This window comes from Rhinoderma darwinii, chromosome 4 (assembly GCF_050947455.1).
Source record: "Rhinoderma darwinii isolate aRhiDar2 chromosome 4, aRhiDar2.hap1, whole genome shotgun sequence".
NCBI classification, from domain to species: Eukaryota; Metazoa; Chordata; class Amphibia; order Anura; family Rhinodermatidae; genus Rhinoderma; species Rhinoderma darwinii.
In genome coordinates, this window is record NC_134690.1 from 323744503 (window position 1) to 323764380 (window position 19878).

Below are 19878 nucleotides of genomic sequence, written 5' to 3' on the forward strand. Positions count from 1 at the left end.
TATTAGAAACCCCCATAAAACACCCCATTTTAAAAATTAGACCCCTCAAAGTATTCAAAACAGCATATAGAAAGTTTTTTAACCCTTCAGGCATTACACAGGAATTAAAGCAAAGTGGAAATGAAATTTGCAAATTTCATTTTTTCTGCTGAATTTCAATTTTATTCATTTTTTTTTCTGTAACAGAGAAGGTTTTACCAGAGAAATACTACTAAATATGTATTGTCCAGATTCTGCAGTTTTTAGAAATGTCCCACATGTGGCCCTACTGCGCTCGTGGACTAAAACACAAGCCCTAGAAGCAAAGAAGCACCTAGTGCATTTTGAGGCCTCTTTTTTATTAGAATATATTTTAGGCAGCATGCCAGGTTTGAAGAGGTGTTGAGGTATCAAAACAATGGAAACCCACCAGAAGTGACCCCATTTTGGAAATTACACCCCTCAAGGAATTCATTTATGGTTTTTGTTATCATTTTGACCGCACAGTTTTTTCACAGCACCTATTTAAATTGGGCTGTGAAATGAAAAAAATGATATTTTTTCCAATAAGATGTCATTTTTGATCAAAATTTCTTATTTTCACAAGGAACAACATACCCCATTTTGTTGCCCAATTTGTCCTTAGTGCGGCAATACCCCTTTTGTGGTGATAAACTGCCGTTTGGGCCAATGGGAGGGCTCAGAAGGAAAGGACCACCATTTGGCCTACTGGAGCTTTTCTGGTGCTAAGTCATGTATGCAGAAGCCCCTGAGGTACCAGTACAGTTGAAACCCCCGAGAAGTGACCCCATTTTAAAAACTACACCCCTTAAGACATTCATCTAGAGGTGTAGTGAGCATTTTGACCCCACAGGTACTGTGTAAAAGATAATGCGCAGCAGATGGTGCAGTGTGAGATTTGCAATTTTCTATATATATATATGCCATTTCAGTGTCCAATATATTGTGCCCAGCATGCGCCACCGGAGATATACACCCCTTAAATTGTAATGTGGGTTCTCCTGGGTACGGCAATACCCTACATGTGGCTGTTATCAGCTGCCTGGGCATACGGCAGGGCTCAGAAGGGAAAGATGAGGGGGGTAAGCTGTGCGGAGTGCATCAGGGTAAATTAAAAATCAAGGCATGTATGATACATTTTAAAACAATCTTTTATACAGAGCCCTGGTTTTTCGGGACACGTCACATTGGTATATTGTGTTCTTCCTTATCCCCCTCTTATAGCAGACTGCACCTCTTTTGACTCTTTCCCTTTCCACCGGTTTGGGGAACTTCTCCTGGAAAGTGTTGCCCTGGTACGATGCGTGTGGCCTCGCTTCCAGAAGTACTGGGTGCCCCCCCTTCCTGGTCCCTAAAGATTAGATCTTGAAATTCCAGGAAAGTTCCCCTCTGGCCTGCACATCGACGTAGCACGTACGCATTGTACAAAGCCATCTGTATGATGTGGCCAGCTTCTTATACCACACCGCATGGCGCTGTAGGGCTTCAGGACTTGATTTGACAAGTCCATCCCTCCCATGTACCTATTGTAGTCCATCATGCAGTCTGGTTTGGGGGTGGCCTTTCCTTCATATATCCTAAATCTGTAGGTATACCCTGATGCACTCTCGCACAGCTTATACATCTTCACGCCATACCTTGCCCTCTTACCCGGCAGGTACTGGCGGGATTGAACCCTCCCTTTAAAATGTACCAGGGACTCATCAATAGAAATACACTTCTCGGGGGTGTATGCTTGGGAAAACCGGGCTCTGAAACGGTCTAATAGGGGTCTCCGTTTATACAAACGGTCAAAACTGGGGCCATCTCGGGGTGGGCACGGCTCATTATCAGTATAATGTAAGAAGCGAAGTATTGCCTCATTTATTTATTTTTTTAGGGTTCAGTTCAGAAGTTTCTTTGAGGGGCCCATATATTAGAAACCCCTATCAAACACCCCATTTTAGAAACTAGACCCCTTGAGGAATCCATTGTAGTTTTCTTGGGGTGCATGCGGCTTTTTGATTAGTTTTTATTCTATTTTTAGTTGGCGTGGTGACTAAAAAACAGCAATTCTACTATTGTTTTTTTATTCAATTTTTTTTACAGCGTTCACCGTGCGCTATAAATGACATATTCACTTTATTCTGCGGGGCGATACGATTATGGCGATACCATATGTTTATAGTTTTTTTTATGTCTTACAGCGTTTGCACAATAAAATATGTTTTGTAAACAATCATTCACTTTTTGTGTTACCTTATTCTAAGAGCCAGAACGTTTTTTATTTTTCAATCAATAAAGCCGTGCGAGGACTTATTTTTTGCGTAACGAACTGTAGTTTCGATCAGTACAATTTTTCGGTACATGTGACTTTTTGATCTCTTTTTATTCATTTTTTTTGGGAGGTGAAGTGACCAAACAATTGTTGTTGTGGTACGGTTTATTATTTATTTTTTTTACGGCGCTCACCGTGCGGGATAAATAACAAAATAATTTTGTAGTTCAGGCCGTTACGGACGCGGCGATACCAATTATGTATAGTTTATTTGTTTATATATTTTTATTAATAATAAAGGACTGATAAGTGAAAAGGAGTATTTTTACTTTTAAAACTTATTTTCTTATTTTTACACAACTTTTTTTAACTTTTTTTTTACTGTATTACTTTGTCCCACTAGGGGACTTGAGGGTAGGAGACCCTGATCGCTATTCTAATACACTACACTGCACTACATGCGTAGTGCAGTGTATTAGAACTGTCAGCTACTCACTGACAGCAAGCACTGAAGCAAGCTTCCATCTATGGCATAGCCGGACGCCATTGTTTGGTGTCCGGTTGCCATAGTCACCATCGCCGGCCGCTATCGTGTAGCAGGCCGGCGATGGCGGATTAACCCCTAAGAAGCCGCGATCGCTATTGAACGCGGCTTCTGAGGGGTTAATCGGCGGGGGAGCTCTGCGATCGGTCCCGGCGCATTGAGCAGTGAACGATGCACTTACCATGACATAATAGTATGTCCTGGAGCGTTAAGGGGTTAAGCTTGGGTTTGGCAACATTTTAAGCATTCTAATAGGGAATTGTTTTATGAGCAATATCCTGGTACAATGTTATTGGAACAACTCCCTTTACGAATGAGAGCAATTCTAAGCACGGTTTGCTGTCGCCTGTATTTTATGAATGGACTGTAAACAGAGTATATTTAAATTGCCGTCACACAACAGCATTTCTGTGCGGTCTTTTGCAGAATATGAGCTGCAGAAAATGGTGTCTGTATTCTGCTGATTCCCCCTGCTGGTCAGGAGAGGTATTTGAATTTGTTGCAGCCCTGTGTAGCCTTATTGGAATTTATTTTCTGTACGGTTCCACTATATTTCATTTACTTTGTATATAGTGCATTAACCAGCCCCGTTATCTGGGGAGGACGCAATTTACCTGGTGCTTATTTTTCCATTCTGGGCAGGCAGCCATTGCTGTTAGTGTTGACGGGAAAGGGCTTCCCAGGATCAAGCATATACATAACATACAAGGAGGATATTATGAACTCTGGATAGCCAGTTTCTGCAGCAGCTAAAAGGAATAGGCAAACAATGGAATATTAAATTTGTGTTTTCTTAGCAAAGGTACTTAATTTATAAAATACTATTTCATCAAATAGTAGTTATGATTGTCTTTTTATGAATGTTCTGAAAGCGAATACTTAGTGTAAACTATAGTATCTTTTTTTTTTTTCTGATGTCTGCTATGAGCTGGTGTAGTTTTGCACTATAATTTATGCCAGTTTCTGGTGTAAATTTATAGTAAACTTGTCAGGCTGCGGAAGGCCACGCTCCTTCCACTGACTCCACCCAATATTTAATAGAATAGTGAGCGGTGCAAATGCCTCTAAAGTCTCAAATTGTGACCTATACAGAATAATAAAATCCCCCTATATATTTTATTTACAAGTATTGATTACATTGCCGTTTATTGCTTTACAGTCACTAAGGCCTCATGCACACTTTCATCACCGTTTTCACTGCCTTTTTCACGGATCCGTGTGTCCGTTATCCATTTGTGTGGTTTCTGTGTGTACTCCGTGTCCGTTCTGTGTTTCCGTTTTAAACGGACGTTGTGCTTCTGTTTGGCTTCTGTTTTTCATGGATCAGTTAAAAAAAACCCAGAAGGTATTAAACTTCATTTGAACTTGTCACATGTCCCAGGAAACACCCATGGTGATCATGCACCATGCTTGAGTCTCTCAACCTCCATCTTCAGGAATGAATGTGTACTGTAGTCTGAACTGTGGCACGCCCTGCCGTTGCTAGGGTAACGGATCCATAAAAAAAATGGCGCACGGAAGCCTTCCGTTTGCCGTCCGTTTTTTTTTTCACTGACCCATTGACTTCTATGGGCCCCACTCAAGCAATCACTGACAAAAGTAGGACATGCTCTACATTTGACTGAACAGAACGGATCCGTGAAAATAATGGAAGTGTGTATGGGCCCATTGAAATGAATGTGTCAGGGTGCTATCAGTGAAAAATACTGATCGCACCCTGAAGGAAAAATCTGAAGTGGGCATGAGGCCAAACTATGAATGTTTTTATGACTTTATGCATTTACCTGCATCCATGTTCCTTAACTCAGTCGCACATTTGAGACTGTAAATAGTGCCCAGAAGGCTAAAGCTGCGCTGAATGGAGCAGACATTTATGCTGGATGCTGCACACTTAAAATAGAATATGCCAGGGTAAGTCTTGTTCACTCTATATCCTTACTGTTTCCTCACCTGCAGTGACATTAACTACTTGTTTCATTGCACACAGCCCACACGCCTCAATGTAATTCGGAATGACAATGACAGTTGGGATTACAGCAAACCTTACTTGAACAGACGAGGTAGGAGTTTCATAATATTGGCTTTTTTTTCAGATATGGAAACATGTGGTGTATTGTTTAATTCTGGTTGAGTTCCACGGTAGTTGCCCTGTAGGTTTTGGCTTAGTATCGGTCTCTGGTGAACCGTTCAGATACCAAGAGAAGCCCCCACGTGCAGACATGCTTTCAGTACCAAAGACCATATCTCTAATCCGATTCATTCCGTTTTCCCCTTTTACTTTCTATCTGTATGCTGAGGGTTGGAATGTATTATCAATCCATAAACTTGCACACTGCATCTCAACGGACAAGACTTTATTCCCAAGCTGGACAAGGCATTCAGAAGTCTAGCGGAGGATCATCCAGCAGGCTGACTCTACACTTCTTCATGCACCACATCGGCATCAACTCTCTGAAAATATCCTTCCTAAAACCACAGACTTGCAACTCACTTTGACTGCATTCTGCATGCATCATCACGACCACAGACTCCTAGAGGTGGACATTTGAAAGCCCTCTGCATACTTGCATGGATTGAATATGGTGTCATTGCTCCAAGAAAGCTGTCACCTGGATGTACATTGACTTAAGTAATGTGAGTGCAAATCAGCATTTTCAGGACTTTAGAAGAATTGTATATCTTCTGACTGTATGACTTTTCAGCTACACAATCCTTTGATTTCTAGAATCTTACGGTGTGTACAATCAGTAAAAGTGATAAATCCAGTCCAGGTAGATGTTACCTATATAAGGGAACATTTTGTACTTTTCTACGTTTGTGCTCTATATTTTCTATTTTCTAGATATAGTTTCACAAAATACATTCAGGTTTCATGTACTTGGCAGACTTAGTCACTACTGTCCAGTTATTCCATTAAAGACACTCTAAAATATGTTAATTTGGTTATTAGTCTGGCGCAAGTAACCTATCTATTGATGTCATTAACATTTTGTTAAGTTGTGAAATGCATTTCTCAAGATCCCTATTCCTTTGTGGTTTACATGACTTGCAAATATCCTTTTAAATGTAGTTTGAAAGACTGGAATGTGTAAAACACAAAACACTTATAAAAAAAATAATACTATACTTGTTTATAGATATGTCATATTCAACAGTTCTGGTCAGCCGTTTTGTTTAGACATCTCTTGTGCTAAATTAAGGGGGGTAGGTGGGCCTCAACATTGAAACTGCAACACAAAGAAGGAAAAGTTTTGGATTTGTGGAAATCACAGGATAGATAGACATGTTAATAATATGCAAATGATAAAAAGATGGATTCAAAAAATTCCAAACATCATTATTTATTCAGTATAGAGTGAGCGCCACGCGCAGATATACATGCACTTACATGCCTTGGCGTGTTATCAATGAAGTTATTAATAGTTGTCTGAGAAATGTTATGCCACGCTGAATGCACTTGGGCACGTAAATCATCAAGATTGCCTGCTGGCAGCTCTTTTCAATTGCTGACCAATGATGTCCCAGTTGTGCTCGATGAGAGACAAGTCTGGAGAAGCTGCAGGCCATGGTAAGCACGTTAAGGCAATGCAGGCTTCTCACCGTAACATGGGTCCTGGCGCTGTCCTGTTGAAACATGGCTTCTGGGACACTTGGGAGAAATGGCCGTACCACTGATTCTACGACCAAATCAATGTAGTGCCATGCTTTTAGTGTACCTGAAATGAAGACTAGAGGGGTCCGGCTACCGTAGATTATGCCGCCCCACAGCATAATCGTGGGGGTAGGACCAGTGTGAAGGCCTCTTCATGGCATTGCCCACCTGGTCTCCAGTTTAATCTCCGGCTATCATTGCGTCTGAGAAAAAGCGGGACTCGTCGCAGACGAGGAGAGACCTCCATTGCTGTCTTGCTGTGCACCATGATAGCCTTTAAAAGTGGTGGCATGTGGTCAATGGAACACCTGTTGTTGGATGTCTGGCTCGTAGCCCAATGTCATGCAAACACCTTCTGATGGTTTTTATTGACACTGGTTGCCTCCCTAGGCTTGGGATGTGGCTTCCAATTTTACTTGAAGTACAGAATAGATCACTACGCGCCATTCTTCCATTCAATCAGGCGATCTGTCCGTGCATAGGTTTGCCTCCGTTCACCTCTTGCGGTCATTCCCGTTCGTTGGTGTCCTCCCAACCTCCGGGACATGCAATGTTGAACAGCAATGCTATCTCGGCCTAGGTGCATAGTGATCTGCCAGGGTGATAAACCGAGGTCTCTCAGTTAAAGGATTCTGTCTCTCTCTCTGTTTGTGACAAGTAGCGATAACTGGCACGTCGCAAACCGGAGGCATCACACAATCATCCCACACCACTTGATCTGATTTTTTAGGTTTCATGTTGCTAAAAAAAACTTTGCTTTCAATCTGGCTTTTATGCCCCTCCCACATGCCACAGATTACTGTAGGTGCTTGAAAATGTTATTATTTGCAGATCTTCGACACCTGCTACTTCCTCGATTTACATAACCTTACAGCTTCCCTTCTTGGTGTCGCAATTTCAATGTTGGGTGTATGTTATTGTTTCCCATTCTTTCCACATTTCCCAGTTCATTTACAGTACTTCACTGTAAAAAAGTTCTGCTATATTGAGTAAATCCTATTGTTGCCCAAATACATGTCTAGCAAAGCAATGGTTTCTGTGACCCAGCGTTCCTCCTCACCCAGGCGCTGCAGTGTGGAATAGCTGAGCAAAAATTAGTATCTGGTCCGTAGAGAAGTCTGTGGTGATTTCTAATATTGGGTGACCGTTTCTGGAGGTGGTTTCAGACTAAATCTTTCCCCTACGTACATAAGCAGTAGTATGAAGCTATGGCTAGATCTGTCACCTCGACTACCGCTATAATCGCAGTTAAGGCTTTTTGAAATGGTCATAAAAATAACAGTTACGGCCCCTGACAAATTTTCGGACAGGTGGTTGCTGTGATTGCTTGTGGGGTTCTATATTCTATTTGCTGTATGCAAATTATAGTTCTGTGTTGTCCGTGTTAATGCTGACAGAATATGACTCGCTGTAGTCAGGTTATTGGACTGGGAGAGGTATATATGTAGGAAAATATCTCCTCTGTTAGCATAAATGTGTAGCAAATCTATCCAGTTTTGATAATTTCCCGAATCTTAACCTGCCCATAGACCAGCATGCCACACCAATCAATAGTCTGTCGGTGAGGTATTTGCCCGTTTTAGTGCTGTGAAAGAGTGGGTTGTTTTTTTTTTTTTTTCCTCTAATCTTTATAAGATAGACTTTATTGATTCCAAAAGGGAAATTAACAATAGTCAAACGGTTTGCCACACAGAAAGATATCAACAATACATAAAAGTACATTTTATACTAAAATTTTTAAAAAAAATTGCAGTCAATATATACAATAGATCACTCTATTAAATAAAGAAATAGCAGTAGGTAAAAATGACCTCCATAAATCTGTCTTTAGTGCACTTTAATTGCAAATAGCGTTGACTAAATGAACTCCTTTGAGATATAACCGTTATATAGCGGATGTTGAGGGACAAGCAACAATCCTCTCAAATTTCCGCATTACACGTTTTTTTCTGCCACCGCCCTAACCGGCTCAATTGCACCTCCAATAATACTACTCGCCTTCTTGACAATCTTATTTAGTCTATGACCCTTGCATTAACATACCAACAAATCACAGCAAAGAAAATTGCACTCCCTACCACCGAATTATAAAACCTCTAGCGTTTCCGAGCACACGTTAAAAGTTCTCAGTTGGCGTAGAAAGTAAAAACTACTCGTGCCCTTCTTATAAAGCATATAGTAATTTAGCTTCCAGTCCAATTTATTGTCCATAAATACTCCCAAATACTTATAGGTCTCCACAATTGACACCTTCTGCCCATTGATACTCAACTAATTAAATTTTTTTCTTTCTGCCAAAATCAATAATCCTCTCCTGAGTTCAGTATTAGCAAATCTGCCGCTGACCATGCACAAAAAATTTCCACTTGCTTCCTATATGCCAGATCATGTCCGTTCGTAATACACCAAACTACCACAAAATTGTCTGAATATTTTTGCATATGGCAAGTGGTAGAGTTTTATATTGGAAGTCAGTGGTATATATTGCAAAGAGGAATGGTGCAAGTACCGTACCCTATGGTGCACCCACATTACTCAGTGGCGCTGACATAGTTGTCCCTAGTCGAACACACTGGCCTAGCGGACAATTAGTCAGACACCAATTTTTCGAATTTTTAAGCAAAAATTAAAGGGAATGGAAACTAAGCATGAACGGGGGGGTAACGCAATCAAACAAAGGAAAGTGAGTAGCATGATGACTAGTGAGATGTAAAACATCTCTAATATTACTGTCACCTGATGAGTTTATAATCCAAGTTCTTAATGGATCTTTGCATTATCTGGCCCTTCGTAGAGCTGCCCCCCCCCCACCCTTCACTATCCCAAGTATCAGTAATCTTGGTAAATGTTGTGTAGATTAGTGGGGTAGATAAGGACAAATTCAGTGATTTAAAGAGGACCTGCCACTAGCTCCTACAGAGTGAGTTATTAGACTCCCGTAATTGCAGCTGTCTGATTCCAGCGGTGGTGGTGGCTTACTCCTGTGTCTCCCTGTTGCTGAGATATTGTCCCCTCTTTATTAAACAATATGTAAATGAACCGCTGGCTAGCCAAGTGGATCTGGCCACCAGTGATTTTCTATGGGCGGAGCTAGCAGAGCCTCTGACGACCTATCAGCGTGAGGCGGTTTCCTCAAGACATTCCTAGGCAATAGTGTCATCGCGTTAGTCTCACTAGCCAGCGGTTCATTTACATATTATTTAATAATTAAAAAGGGGGCAATATCAGCAATAGTAAGGAACAAGCACCGCTGGACTCGACACAGCGCCAATTACGTGAGTCTAATTTTGTAGGAGCTAGTGACAGGTCCTTTTTAATGAAACAATGTAAGTCTGCCGCTCTTGTTACATCCCGGAGCACCTGCCTACGTGACCTTAAAACTGAGCCAGTTTGTTTTAAGGCCCTATTCATATCACGTTTGAGCCTTCCGTCCGACGTATAGATCTGGGGTATTGCCCGATGTATACCTCTGACCTAGGCCACTGTGTAGGCATACATTGGCCTACCTTGCCCATAGGTTCCCATGTTTAAAAAAACATACCGCACAGTATTTATTTATTTTTAATAAACTGGATGCCTCTAACATGGACAAACGTAGTAGACTATGCTTCTTGGTACAGCAGAAATAAGGTATACCGACATATATTAGCCCTACGTAGGATAAAAGGGCATTCTTTTGGCCTATGTCGGGTGAATTGGAGCTCTATGGATACTTTTGGTGTATATATTCGCCAAATGTGATGGGAGCAGGGCCTAAGACTAATAAATGTATGTGATCCCTGCTTATTTTCCTCTTCATTTGTAATCCTGTTCTAGTGTAAATTGAATGTTCATGTTTAGTGGATTAATTTTAAGAAAAACCTATGTATATTTTCCTTTTGTTTGCATAAATTTTGTTCAGCATTGATATTTCATATTGTTTGTGTTAACTGTGGAATGTTAACTGTGAAACCATGTAACACAGGTTATTATTGGATTATGCTGAGACCTCTTGCAAGGAGTCCTCTTTGAAAATGGTGAAGCTTGTAGTAGGAATAAGGTACTGTTTGAAGCATGTAATTTGTTATATAATTCCTGAAATGTTATGTTCTGTATATGATAAAGTGTTGCTATGATGATGTACAATGAAAACTGGTTTCCTGAAATAGGACTGTTAGCTACCCCTGACCAATCTGTTTTAGTGAATACTTGCATTCCTCATGAAAGAACAATTCTGTAGCACCTTAGGTTAAAACTTTGCATTGCGCCATTCCTCTGTTGCTCCTCCTGAAAATACATAAATTGACAATTGGTTACTGTTCCCCTTGTGAATAGGGTGTATCGCTACAGTCTGACACTGTCAGAACTGATTGGATAGTGTCAAACTGTGTGGACATGCCCCTTTAGAATGGCAACGCTCAGTTGTCTCGTACATTTTTAGGATGAATAACAGAGGAACGGCACAACACAGATTTCTAAGAAAAAGATGCTCTAGCAATGTTTATTTTCTGGGTATTCAAGTAATTACTAAAACAGACCAGTCAGGAGGGTTGATCGGTCCTCTTTTAAAGGAATCTATAGAAAATATATTTAAGAAACCATGTTTTTCTTATCTTGCATCTTGAAAATGTTGTATTTTTTTTAGATTTCAAATTGATCTTTAACTATTCCATATTCAGTCATCTTGTTAGGTCTTAAATTCCTTCATCACCTGTATCTCTGTTTTATTTTTCCCACAATGGATGGTAGTGTGACACTATTTGTTTTGTACGTGTGTGTGAAGATCATTTTGAAAACGATTGTGTGGGTGGCCATATTACAAGGGTGGTACAGATTGTGTAACTTCTCTCCATATACTGGGACACCCTCTGATCAGCTTATTTTTGGGTACCTCTGAAGAGGAGTGTGGTTTACCAAACTGAAAAAACACTTTAGGTTACATACACACGTTGCGTAATTTGATGGGGAAAAGCCGCACCAAAACCGCAGGTGTACGCACGTAATTACGCAGCTAAAACCGTACCTAATGGTGCGTTTCTTTAGGTGCAGTATTTAAAGTTTGATGCAGAAATAGGTGCGGTTTTATGCTGCGTGTTTTGGTGCGTTTTTCTTTAAAACTAGTTAGATACAATTCGCAAGCAGAAACGCAGGATAAATTAACATGCTGAGTATTTTAAAATACGCACAGCATGTCAGTTTATGCGCAGAAAAGTCTGCCGTGTAGATGAGACTTCTTGATCTCATTTACTTTGCTGGTACTCTATTACGCTGCAGATTTTCCGCATGAAAATATGCGCAGCAAATCTGCGTGTAATACGCAGCGTGTGCATTCAAAGGGTTCGAAGCTGTTTTAAGATGGCAAAGTGCTCAATATATAATAGTTACGCTTCTAAAAAATGCAGTTTCTCAGCACTAAGCCTGTAAACTGACTGCTTGACAACAGACATTTGATACGTCCACAGTGATCCATATACATCTGTCTAGTCATGTTCTGCTAGTGTAACCTATTTTAGAACTATATAGAACCCCTTTGGTGGTTGAGATTATCATTAAAGATTCTCTGTCACCAGATTCTCAAACCCCTATCTCCTATTGCATGTGATCGGCGCTGCAATGTAGAGAACAGTAACGTTGTTTTTTTTAAAAACGTTCATTTTTGGATATATATTTTATTTATATATATATATATATATATATATATATATATATATATATATGCAAATGAGCTTTGAAATGGACAACTGGGCGTGTTTTTTTTCGTATGTCCAACTGGGCATGTATTGTGTACCGATCAGTGACCAGTCAGCGTCATACACTCCTCTCCATTCATTTACACAGCATATAGTGATCTTACTAGAACGATGTGCAGCCACATACTTGCTTGAGAAAGGTCCTATTGTAAGACAGAAACGTTGCACCTTTGCTTGATGTGGACTGAATAAACTTCACGATTTTGCTTATTGGAGTGCTGCAAGGAAATAGGTGAAAAATGTCATGTTTTAATTACCCCACAGACAGGCAACGTTTCGATCCGACTCAATGGTATCTTTGTCAAGCCTGACAATGATCCCATTCAGTTAGATCTAAACGTTGCCTGCCTGTGGGGTGATTAAAACTTGTCATTTTTCCTTGGAATTCTGTCTCCTCTTTTTTTTTATATTTTTTATTTTTGTATCTACAGGGGTTCTTAGCCTCAACCCAGGAGGTTTGCACCCACCACTGTAGCTGTGCTGCTTAAGTGTGTGTGTGTGTGTGTGTGTGTGTGTGTGTGTGTGTGTGTGTCTCATCAAAAAGTTTGCAAAGTGAAACTCCTATGTAGATTCATTACACACAGTGATCTATTTCCATAATTTTTTTTTTCCCCCCATCTTAACAAGTATAGCTAACAGTTAATGAAAACCCGAAGTCTAGTGTCTCAGAAAATTAGAATATTATATAAACCCAAGTTCAAAAATTGGCCTACTGATAAGTATGTACAGTATATGCCCTCAATACTTGGTCGGGGCTCCTTTTGCATGAATTACTGCATGAATGCGGTGTGGCATGGAGGTGATCAGCCCGTGGCACTGATGTGGTATTATGGAAGCCCAGGTTGCTTTTGATAGCGGCCTTCAACTCGTCTGCATTGTTGGGTCTGGTGTCTCATCTTCCTCTTGACAATACCACATAGATTCTCTATGGCGTTTAGGTCAGGCGAGTTTGCTGGCCAATCAAGCGCAGTGATACTGTGGTTATTACACCAGGTATTGGTGCTTTTGGCAGTGTGGGCAGGTGCCAAGTCCTGCTGGAAAATAAAATCTGCATCTCCATTAAGCTTGTCAGCAGAGGGAAGCATGAAGTGCTTCGGCCAAGTATTGAGTGCATATACTGTACACATTTTTCAGTAGACCAATATTTCGGTATTAAACATTTTTGAACTTGGGCTTTTATAAAAAATGCTGGAAATAGATCACTCTGTGTGTAATGAATCTATATAATATGAGTTTCACTTTTTGAATTGAATTACTGAAATTAACTTTTTGATATTCTAAGTCCTTGAGAAGGACTAGTATATTTTATATTATATTCCACTGTCCAGCAGCATCCGTATATGAAACATGGGAGGATGCACACCCGAGGGAATCCGACCAAAAATCCTTTCTGGATGTACAAATATTCTAAAGAATAGGCAGCACTCCAATACTTAAAGGGATATTTCGGTTAGAACAAGCTATCCCCTATCTGTGTTAAGAAAATAGACTTTTATGTGGATGTTTCTAATGGAGTATAATAGTTCAGCTCCAGACGAAGGCCTGATTTAACAGCTGCGTGTGTCATCAGTGTATGATGCGCGGCTGCGTGATTTTCGCGCAGCCGCCATCATGACACTCGGTTTGTATGTTTGTAAACAAAAGCATGTGGTGCTTTTCTGTTAACATTCATAGTTTGACAGCTGATGCGCGAATCACGCTGACTTCAATGGGTGCGTGATGCGCGAAAAACGCTGAAATATAGAACATGTCGTGAGTTTTACGCAGCGCACTCGCGCTGCGCAAAAGCCACGGACTGTCTGCACTGAGTAATATAGGTGCGTATATTACGCTCGTGTAAATGATGCCTAAGGCTGCCCCATTATCACCGTACAGAAAATAGAATAAAAAAAAAAATCTACGATCAAAAAATAAAAACTGATTAAAAAAAACATATAGGGAATACTTTCTCTTTAAGCGCTGCTGTAAAGTTTACATGCAGCGGCACTTAGTTCATTGGATGCCAGAGGCACAGTATTTTTAACGCTTTTTCTTGCACTTGGGCAGACTATTACATTCTAATTGAAGTGTTATTACCGCAGTCGGCTCATTTTCCCATGCCTTCCTTTGGACGTACTATTACAGCCGAGTCAAAATTGGAGGTAAATCTCTGATCCTGGGTGTTTAATACATTAGATGCTGTGGTCCATATCAACCCTATCAATCTAAGTGGCTACAGAGGGAGGGGGCTCCATCCATAACCCAATTGGTGCCCTGCGATGTGATCGGCACAGCCTAATAAACTGCCTGCTAAAACGTTATAATGGCGATCAAACAGTCGCATTGTAAAGTCCCCTAGTGGTACTAAATTAATAAAGTAATAAATGAAAGTTAAATAAAGTTTATTACACAAACTAAAAGAAGCTTATGGAAAAAAATAAAAAAAATTCTCTAAGTGGTTTTATTGTGCAAAAAAGTGTAAAAAAATTCTATACGTATTTGGAATCGTAACAACCCATATAATAAAGTCAAACTTAATTCATACTGCACGGTGAGCAACGTAGAAAAAAAAAAATTGAATTACTTGTTTTGTTTTTTTTCGCCCCCCCCCCCTCCCCCCAAAAAAAGAAAAGGTAATCAATAAGGCCCCATGCACACGACCGAAAAAAATCACCCATAATTGTGGACGGCAATTGCAGTCCAGAGTTACGGATCCATTCACTTCTATTGTTCACAGACCCCTTCCCATTTATTTGCGGGAAGGTGTCCAGGCCGTATAAGTGTATCGCAAAAGATAGGATGTGTCCTATCTTTTGCGTTTTACAGGCCGTGCTCCCATACTTTGTATGGGGGCACGGGCCGAGGATGTGGGTGGCCGGTTGTGCCCACAATCGCGGCCGTGATTACGGGCATTTCCGTGTGCAAGGGGCCTTAGGACCATGTACCACTAAATAGTGCTACTAAAGCGAACCATTCACCTGCACATACATGTGCAGAAGAGTATTACATTTGGGCCGGATTTACACGAGCGTGTGCGTTTTGCGCGCTCAAAAGGTACTTAACAGCTCCGTGTGTCACCAGCATATGATGCGTGGCTGCGTGATTTTCGCGCAGCCGCCTTCATTATGACACTCTGTATGTTTCTAAACAGAAAAGCACGTGGTGCTTTTCTGTTTTCATTCATATTTTTTACTGCTCTTGCACGATTCACACGCGTCACACCGTGTGCAGTGCGTGATTTTCACCCACCCATTGACTTCAATGGGTGCGTGATGCGTGAGAAACGCACAAATATAGGACATGTCGTGAGTTTTACGCAGCGGACACCCGCTGCGTAAAAATCACTGGCTGTCTGCACGGCCCCATAGAGTCCGTGCGACGCACGTGAAATCCACGCGTGTTGTGTGCTGCGCGTTATTTTCACGCACCCATTGACTTCAATGGGTGCGTGATGCGCGAACAACGCACACAACGGACATGTCGAGAATTTTACGCAGCGGACACACGCTGCCTGAAACTAACGGACAGTCTGCACGGCCCCATAGACTAACATAGGTCCGTGCGAGGGGTGTGAAAATCACACGCATTGCACGGAGGTATATCACGTTCATCTAAATAAGCCTTCAATGGCGAGGGCTGCACAAACCCTGGGGCACTTTTGCTTTTTTTTTTCTACCCCCTCTCCATTATTTAGATATCGGTGCCATTATATTTGGCGCCCGATATTTAAATAACCCCCTGAACTGTCAACGGGGCGTGTTACTATGGCTGTGACACTGTCCAAAAACATTTGGACAGTGTTACAGCTAGAGCGAGGAGAGTGTGCGCTCGCGCTCTCTTCAGCTTTCAAGATCGGTCTTCTGCCGAACTAGGCAGGCTGTGTTCACATCAGTCTGTGTTCCGCTGAGGGGTTTCGTCTGAGGTTTCCTTCTGGTTAACCCCTCAGCGGAAAGGCAATGGAAACCTCCGCTTCCGTTTCCCCGACCGTTGAACTTAATGGTGATAGAAACCCTTAGCTAGGTTTCCATCTGTCACCGTTGTGAAAGGGTTCGAGTTTGACAAAATCAATAGCGCAGTCGACTGCGCTCTTGGCTCTGTCAAGAACTGAACCCTGTCACAACGGTGACACGCGGAAACCATTAGCTAGGTTTCTGTCGCTATTGATATCAATGGTGAGGGAAACGGAAGCTTAGGTTTCCGTTTGCCTTTCCGTTGAAGGGTTAACCCGACGGGAAACCTCAGACGGAACCCTTCAACGGAACTTAATGCAGGAAAAAAAAAGAAACTAAAATTTACATGTTTAGTAGTACCGTAATCGTACTTAGTCATAGAACAAAGTTAACACATTATTTATGCTACAGGGTAAACTGCGTCATAAAAAATTAATTCACTTAAAAGAAAAGCGTAATACTACATTTTATTACCTTTTTTTGGGTGGGAAAAGGAATCAACAAATTATATAAACCTCAAAATGGTGCCATTCAAAAAATACTCGTCCCGCAATAAAACAAGTTCTCGTACAGCTACGTCAAGGGAATAAACTTATGGCTCCCGGAATTCGGCGATACAAAAACAAAAGAATTCCTGTAGGCCAAAATATGCTTGTTGCTTAAGGGGGGAAATAAACATCCTATTGCAAAACCCTTTTAATCTTCGAGAGCTATATAAAAAAATATATATACATTACGGTGAACCCCTTTAACCCCTTAATGGCCAGCCTATTTTAGACCTTAATGACCAAGCCATTTTTTAAGTTTTTCCATCGTCTCATTCTAAGAGCTATAACCTTTTTATTTTTGCGTCGACATAGCTGTATAAGGTCTTGTTTTTTGCGGAACAAGTTGTACTTTTTAATAGCACCATTTTGGGGTACATAGAATTTATTGATTAACTTTTATTAACTTTTTTTGGGGGGAATAGAAAAAAAACGCAATTTCGCCACACTTTTTTGCGTCCTAAATTTACGCCGTTTTACCTTGTGGTATAGATAACACTAACTTTATACAGTGGGTTGTTGCGATTGCAACGATGCCAAATTTGTATCGTTTTTGTATGTTTTACTACTTTTACACAGTGAAAACACTTTTTTTTTTTCTTCAAAATTATTTGTTTTTGTCTCCATATTTGAAGAGCCGTAACAGTTATTTTTTCGCCGATGCAATTGTAGGAGGGCTTTTTTTTTTTTTTTGGGGGACAACTTGTAGTTTTTATTGGTACCATTTTGGAGTAGATGTGACTTTGATCACTTTTTTCTCACATTTTTTTTTAAGGCTGGATTCAAAGAAAACAGCAATTTTTTTGCATGTTTTTTTTATTTTATTTTTTACGTCGTTCACCGTGCTGGTTAAATTATGTAAGTTTATAGTTGGGGTCGTTACAGACGCGGTGATACTAAATAGGTGTAACTTTTTTACTTTATTTTGTTAATAATAAAGCAGTTTGTAAGGGAGAAAAATGTGTTTTTAATTTATTTTTTTCCACTTTTTATGAAACTTTTTTTTTACTTTTTTACTAGTCCCACTAGGGGACTTCACTATGCGATTATCCGATCACATTTCTAATACACTGCAATACTTCTGTATTGCAGTGTATTATGCCTGCACGTGTAAACCAGACAGGCATCTGCTAGGTCATGCTAGAGGCATGATCTAGTAGGCATTCACTACAGGCAGACCTGGGGGCCTTTATTAGGCCCCCGGCTGCCATCTGAGACAGACATTCGGTGATCTTATCACCAGGTGCCGGTGGGATGAGAGGGAGCTCCCTCCCTCTCCCCAAAACCACTCAGATGCGGTGCACGCTATTGTGCGCCGCATCTGAAGGATTAAACGGGTGAGATCGATACTAATATCGATCTCGCACGTTCGAGCAGGGACGCCCCCAGCCTTCAGCTACCTCTGACAGCTGAGAGCAGGGAGATTTGACCGCTCCCTGCTCTGTTTATTTATTCTGATGCAGTGACGTAAAAAGTCTATTGCATCGGAATAAAGCCCATTAGTGACGGACGTAAAAACACTATGGGGCGGTCACTAACTGGCTAAAAAAAAGAAAAGGTTTGTTTTTTTGTATAATAACATTTGTTTAACTTTTAATTTTTTATATTTCTTTCAGACCTGGGCAAGGGCCGCCAGAGACAAGCCATTCTGGGAGACCATCCATCATCCTATAGATATGATGGTTATGGTATGCTGCTTTTACATATTTATCTAAATCATTACATTGAGTGCTGATAAAGTTTCTTTTTTGGCGTTGCGGGGGGAGGGGTTAAAGGGAGCCTGATTTTGCTTGTAAAATAAAGTATGCTTGAGGACCTCCACAAACAAAGTGCCAGCGCTTATGTGATGTTTTTTTTTTAGCATTTAACATGCTAATTAGAGTTCTTGTCTCTTGACGGGCTAAAAAATAAAAAATCACACGTGAAATACTGTCCCTTCCTTTTTGCTGTGGACCCCTTTGTGCATGATTTAATTGTGGCGAGCCCGTAACAGTCACATTTAAAATTGGAAAAACGTGGCATCTGAAACGTTAAACAGCTGGCGTTTTGGGGGGAAGAAAAAGACACCTCCCATATGTGACTGTCAGAGAGCAAGTATGCTTTCTGATTGAGGATGATGACCTGAATAAAAGTCCATGTTACCGCTCCTCCTGGGGTTATCTAAAGCCATACAGATATAGGAGGAGCATCACACCCCCTCCCCACTTCTGTACATGCTGCAAGCATTTCCCCTGCTGCCCAACCCCCTCCTGCAGTTCACACAGGCTGTAGTGGGAGATGTAAACACAGTATATGCAATTCCCACTTCAACCTGCTCTAGCTTAGGCTAGTTTACGTCTAGACCATATTCTTGGCTTTAAAACAAGCCTATTCAGGCCCACTGCTCGGGCTAAACTAAGGTCCTTTTCCTGAAGCTCGAGCAAGGCTCGGGATAAATTCTTAGGTGGTTAAAGGAGTTTTCTCACTTAAGACATTGATATCAAATACCTAGGATATGCCAACAGTGTTTGGGCCCGTACACCACTTGCTCAAACGAAGCAGCCCAGCGCTCATGCAAGGGCTTCTGCTGCTTCGTTTTAGCGTCTCCGTGCTTGGACACCCAACTATCAAAACTTCTGATATGTCGCTATGACATGTTAAAAGTATAGTAACCCTTTATGAAATGCACCTTTTTAAAGAAATTGTATTGTTTTGTGTTAATACTGAAATAACAACACATGTAGTATTCTGAAATACTATAAACTGCATTCTCTGCTGGTAAACGGTAGCATTTTAGGTGGGGGATGGTGAATGTGGAGGAGAGGGATGCATACCTAAATTCTTTAGGACATATGGCCCTAGTCCCATGATCACAAATATTAAAATAATAAAGTATTTTAGGAACGGAGAGCATGGTTTGTGCTCATTTCACTTAACACTGTTCAATATGAAGTTCTATTGTTACTTTAAGTTGCTATCAGCTTCTTAGTGGTAGTGTTAGCTATTGTATAGTTGTCATGGACATTTATCATTTTGAGCCTTTGTGGTAAGCAACTGAACTTCAAGCAAATTGTGGTGGACACTCAAATAGGCACTGCACTTTGAACAAGCTTTTGCATAAATTAATAGTAGAAGTGACTAAGAATCTTGGTAATATATCTGAGAAAAATGCCTCTTTCTCTACTTATCAGGTGTCTTAAGGCTGGAATCACACGTTGCGTATTTGTTGCACGTTTTTGAGCC

At 40.8% G+C, this 19878-nt stretch overlaps 1 protein-coding gene across 2 annotated transcripts in view; it reads left to right on the forward strand.

The window, feature by feature from the left end:
* Nucleotides 1-19878, forward strand: part of HNRNPLL (heterogeneous nuclear ribonucleoprotein L like) — a 162758-nt gene that overhangs the window by 66731 nt on the left and 76149 nt on the right. The window contains exons 5-7 of one of the 2 annotated variants that reach the window (XM_075862799.1): nucleotides 4616-4712; nucleotides 4789-4861; nucleotides 18273-18344. In XM_075862799.1, coding sequence (XP_075718914.1) covers nucleotides 4616-4712; nucleotides 4789-4861; nucleotides 18273-18344 — 242 coding nt within the window. The remainder of the gene's footprint in view (nucleotides 1-4615; nucleotides 4713-4788; nucleotides 4862-18272; nucleotides 18345-19878) is intronic. The other variant, XM_075862800.1, reaches the window with a different exon arrangement.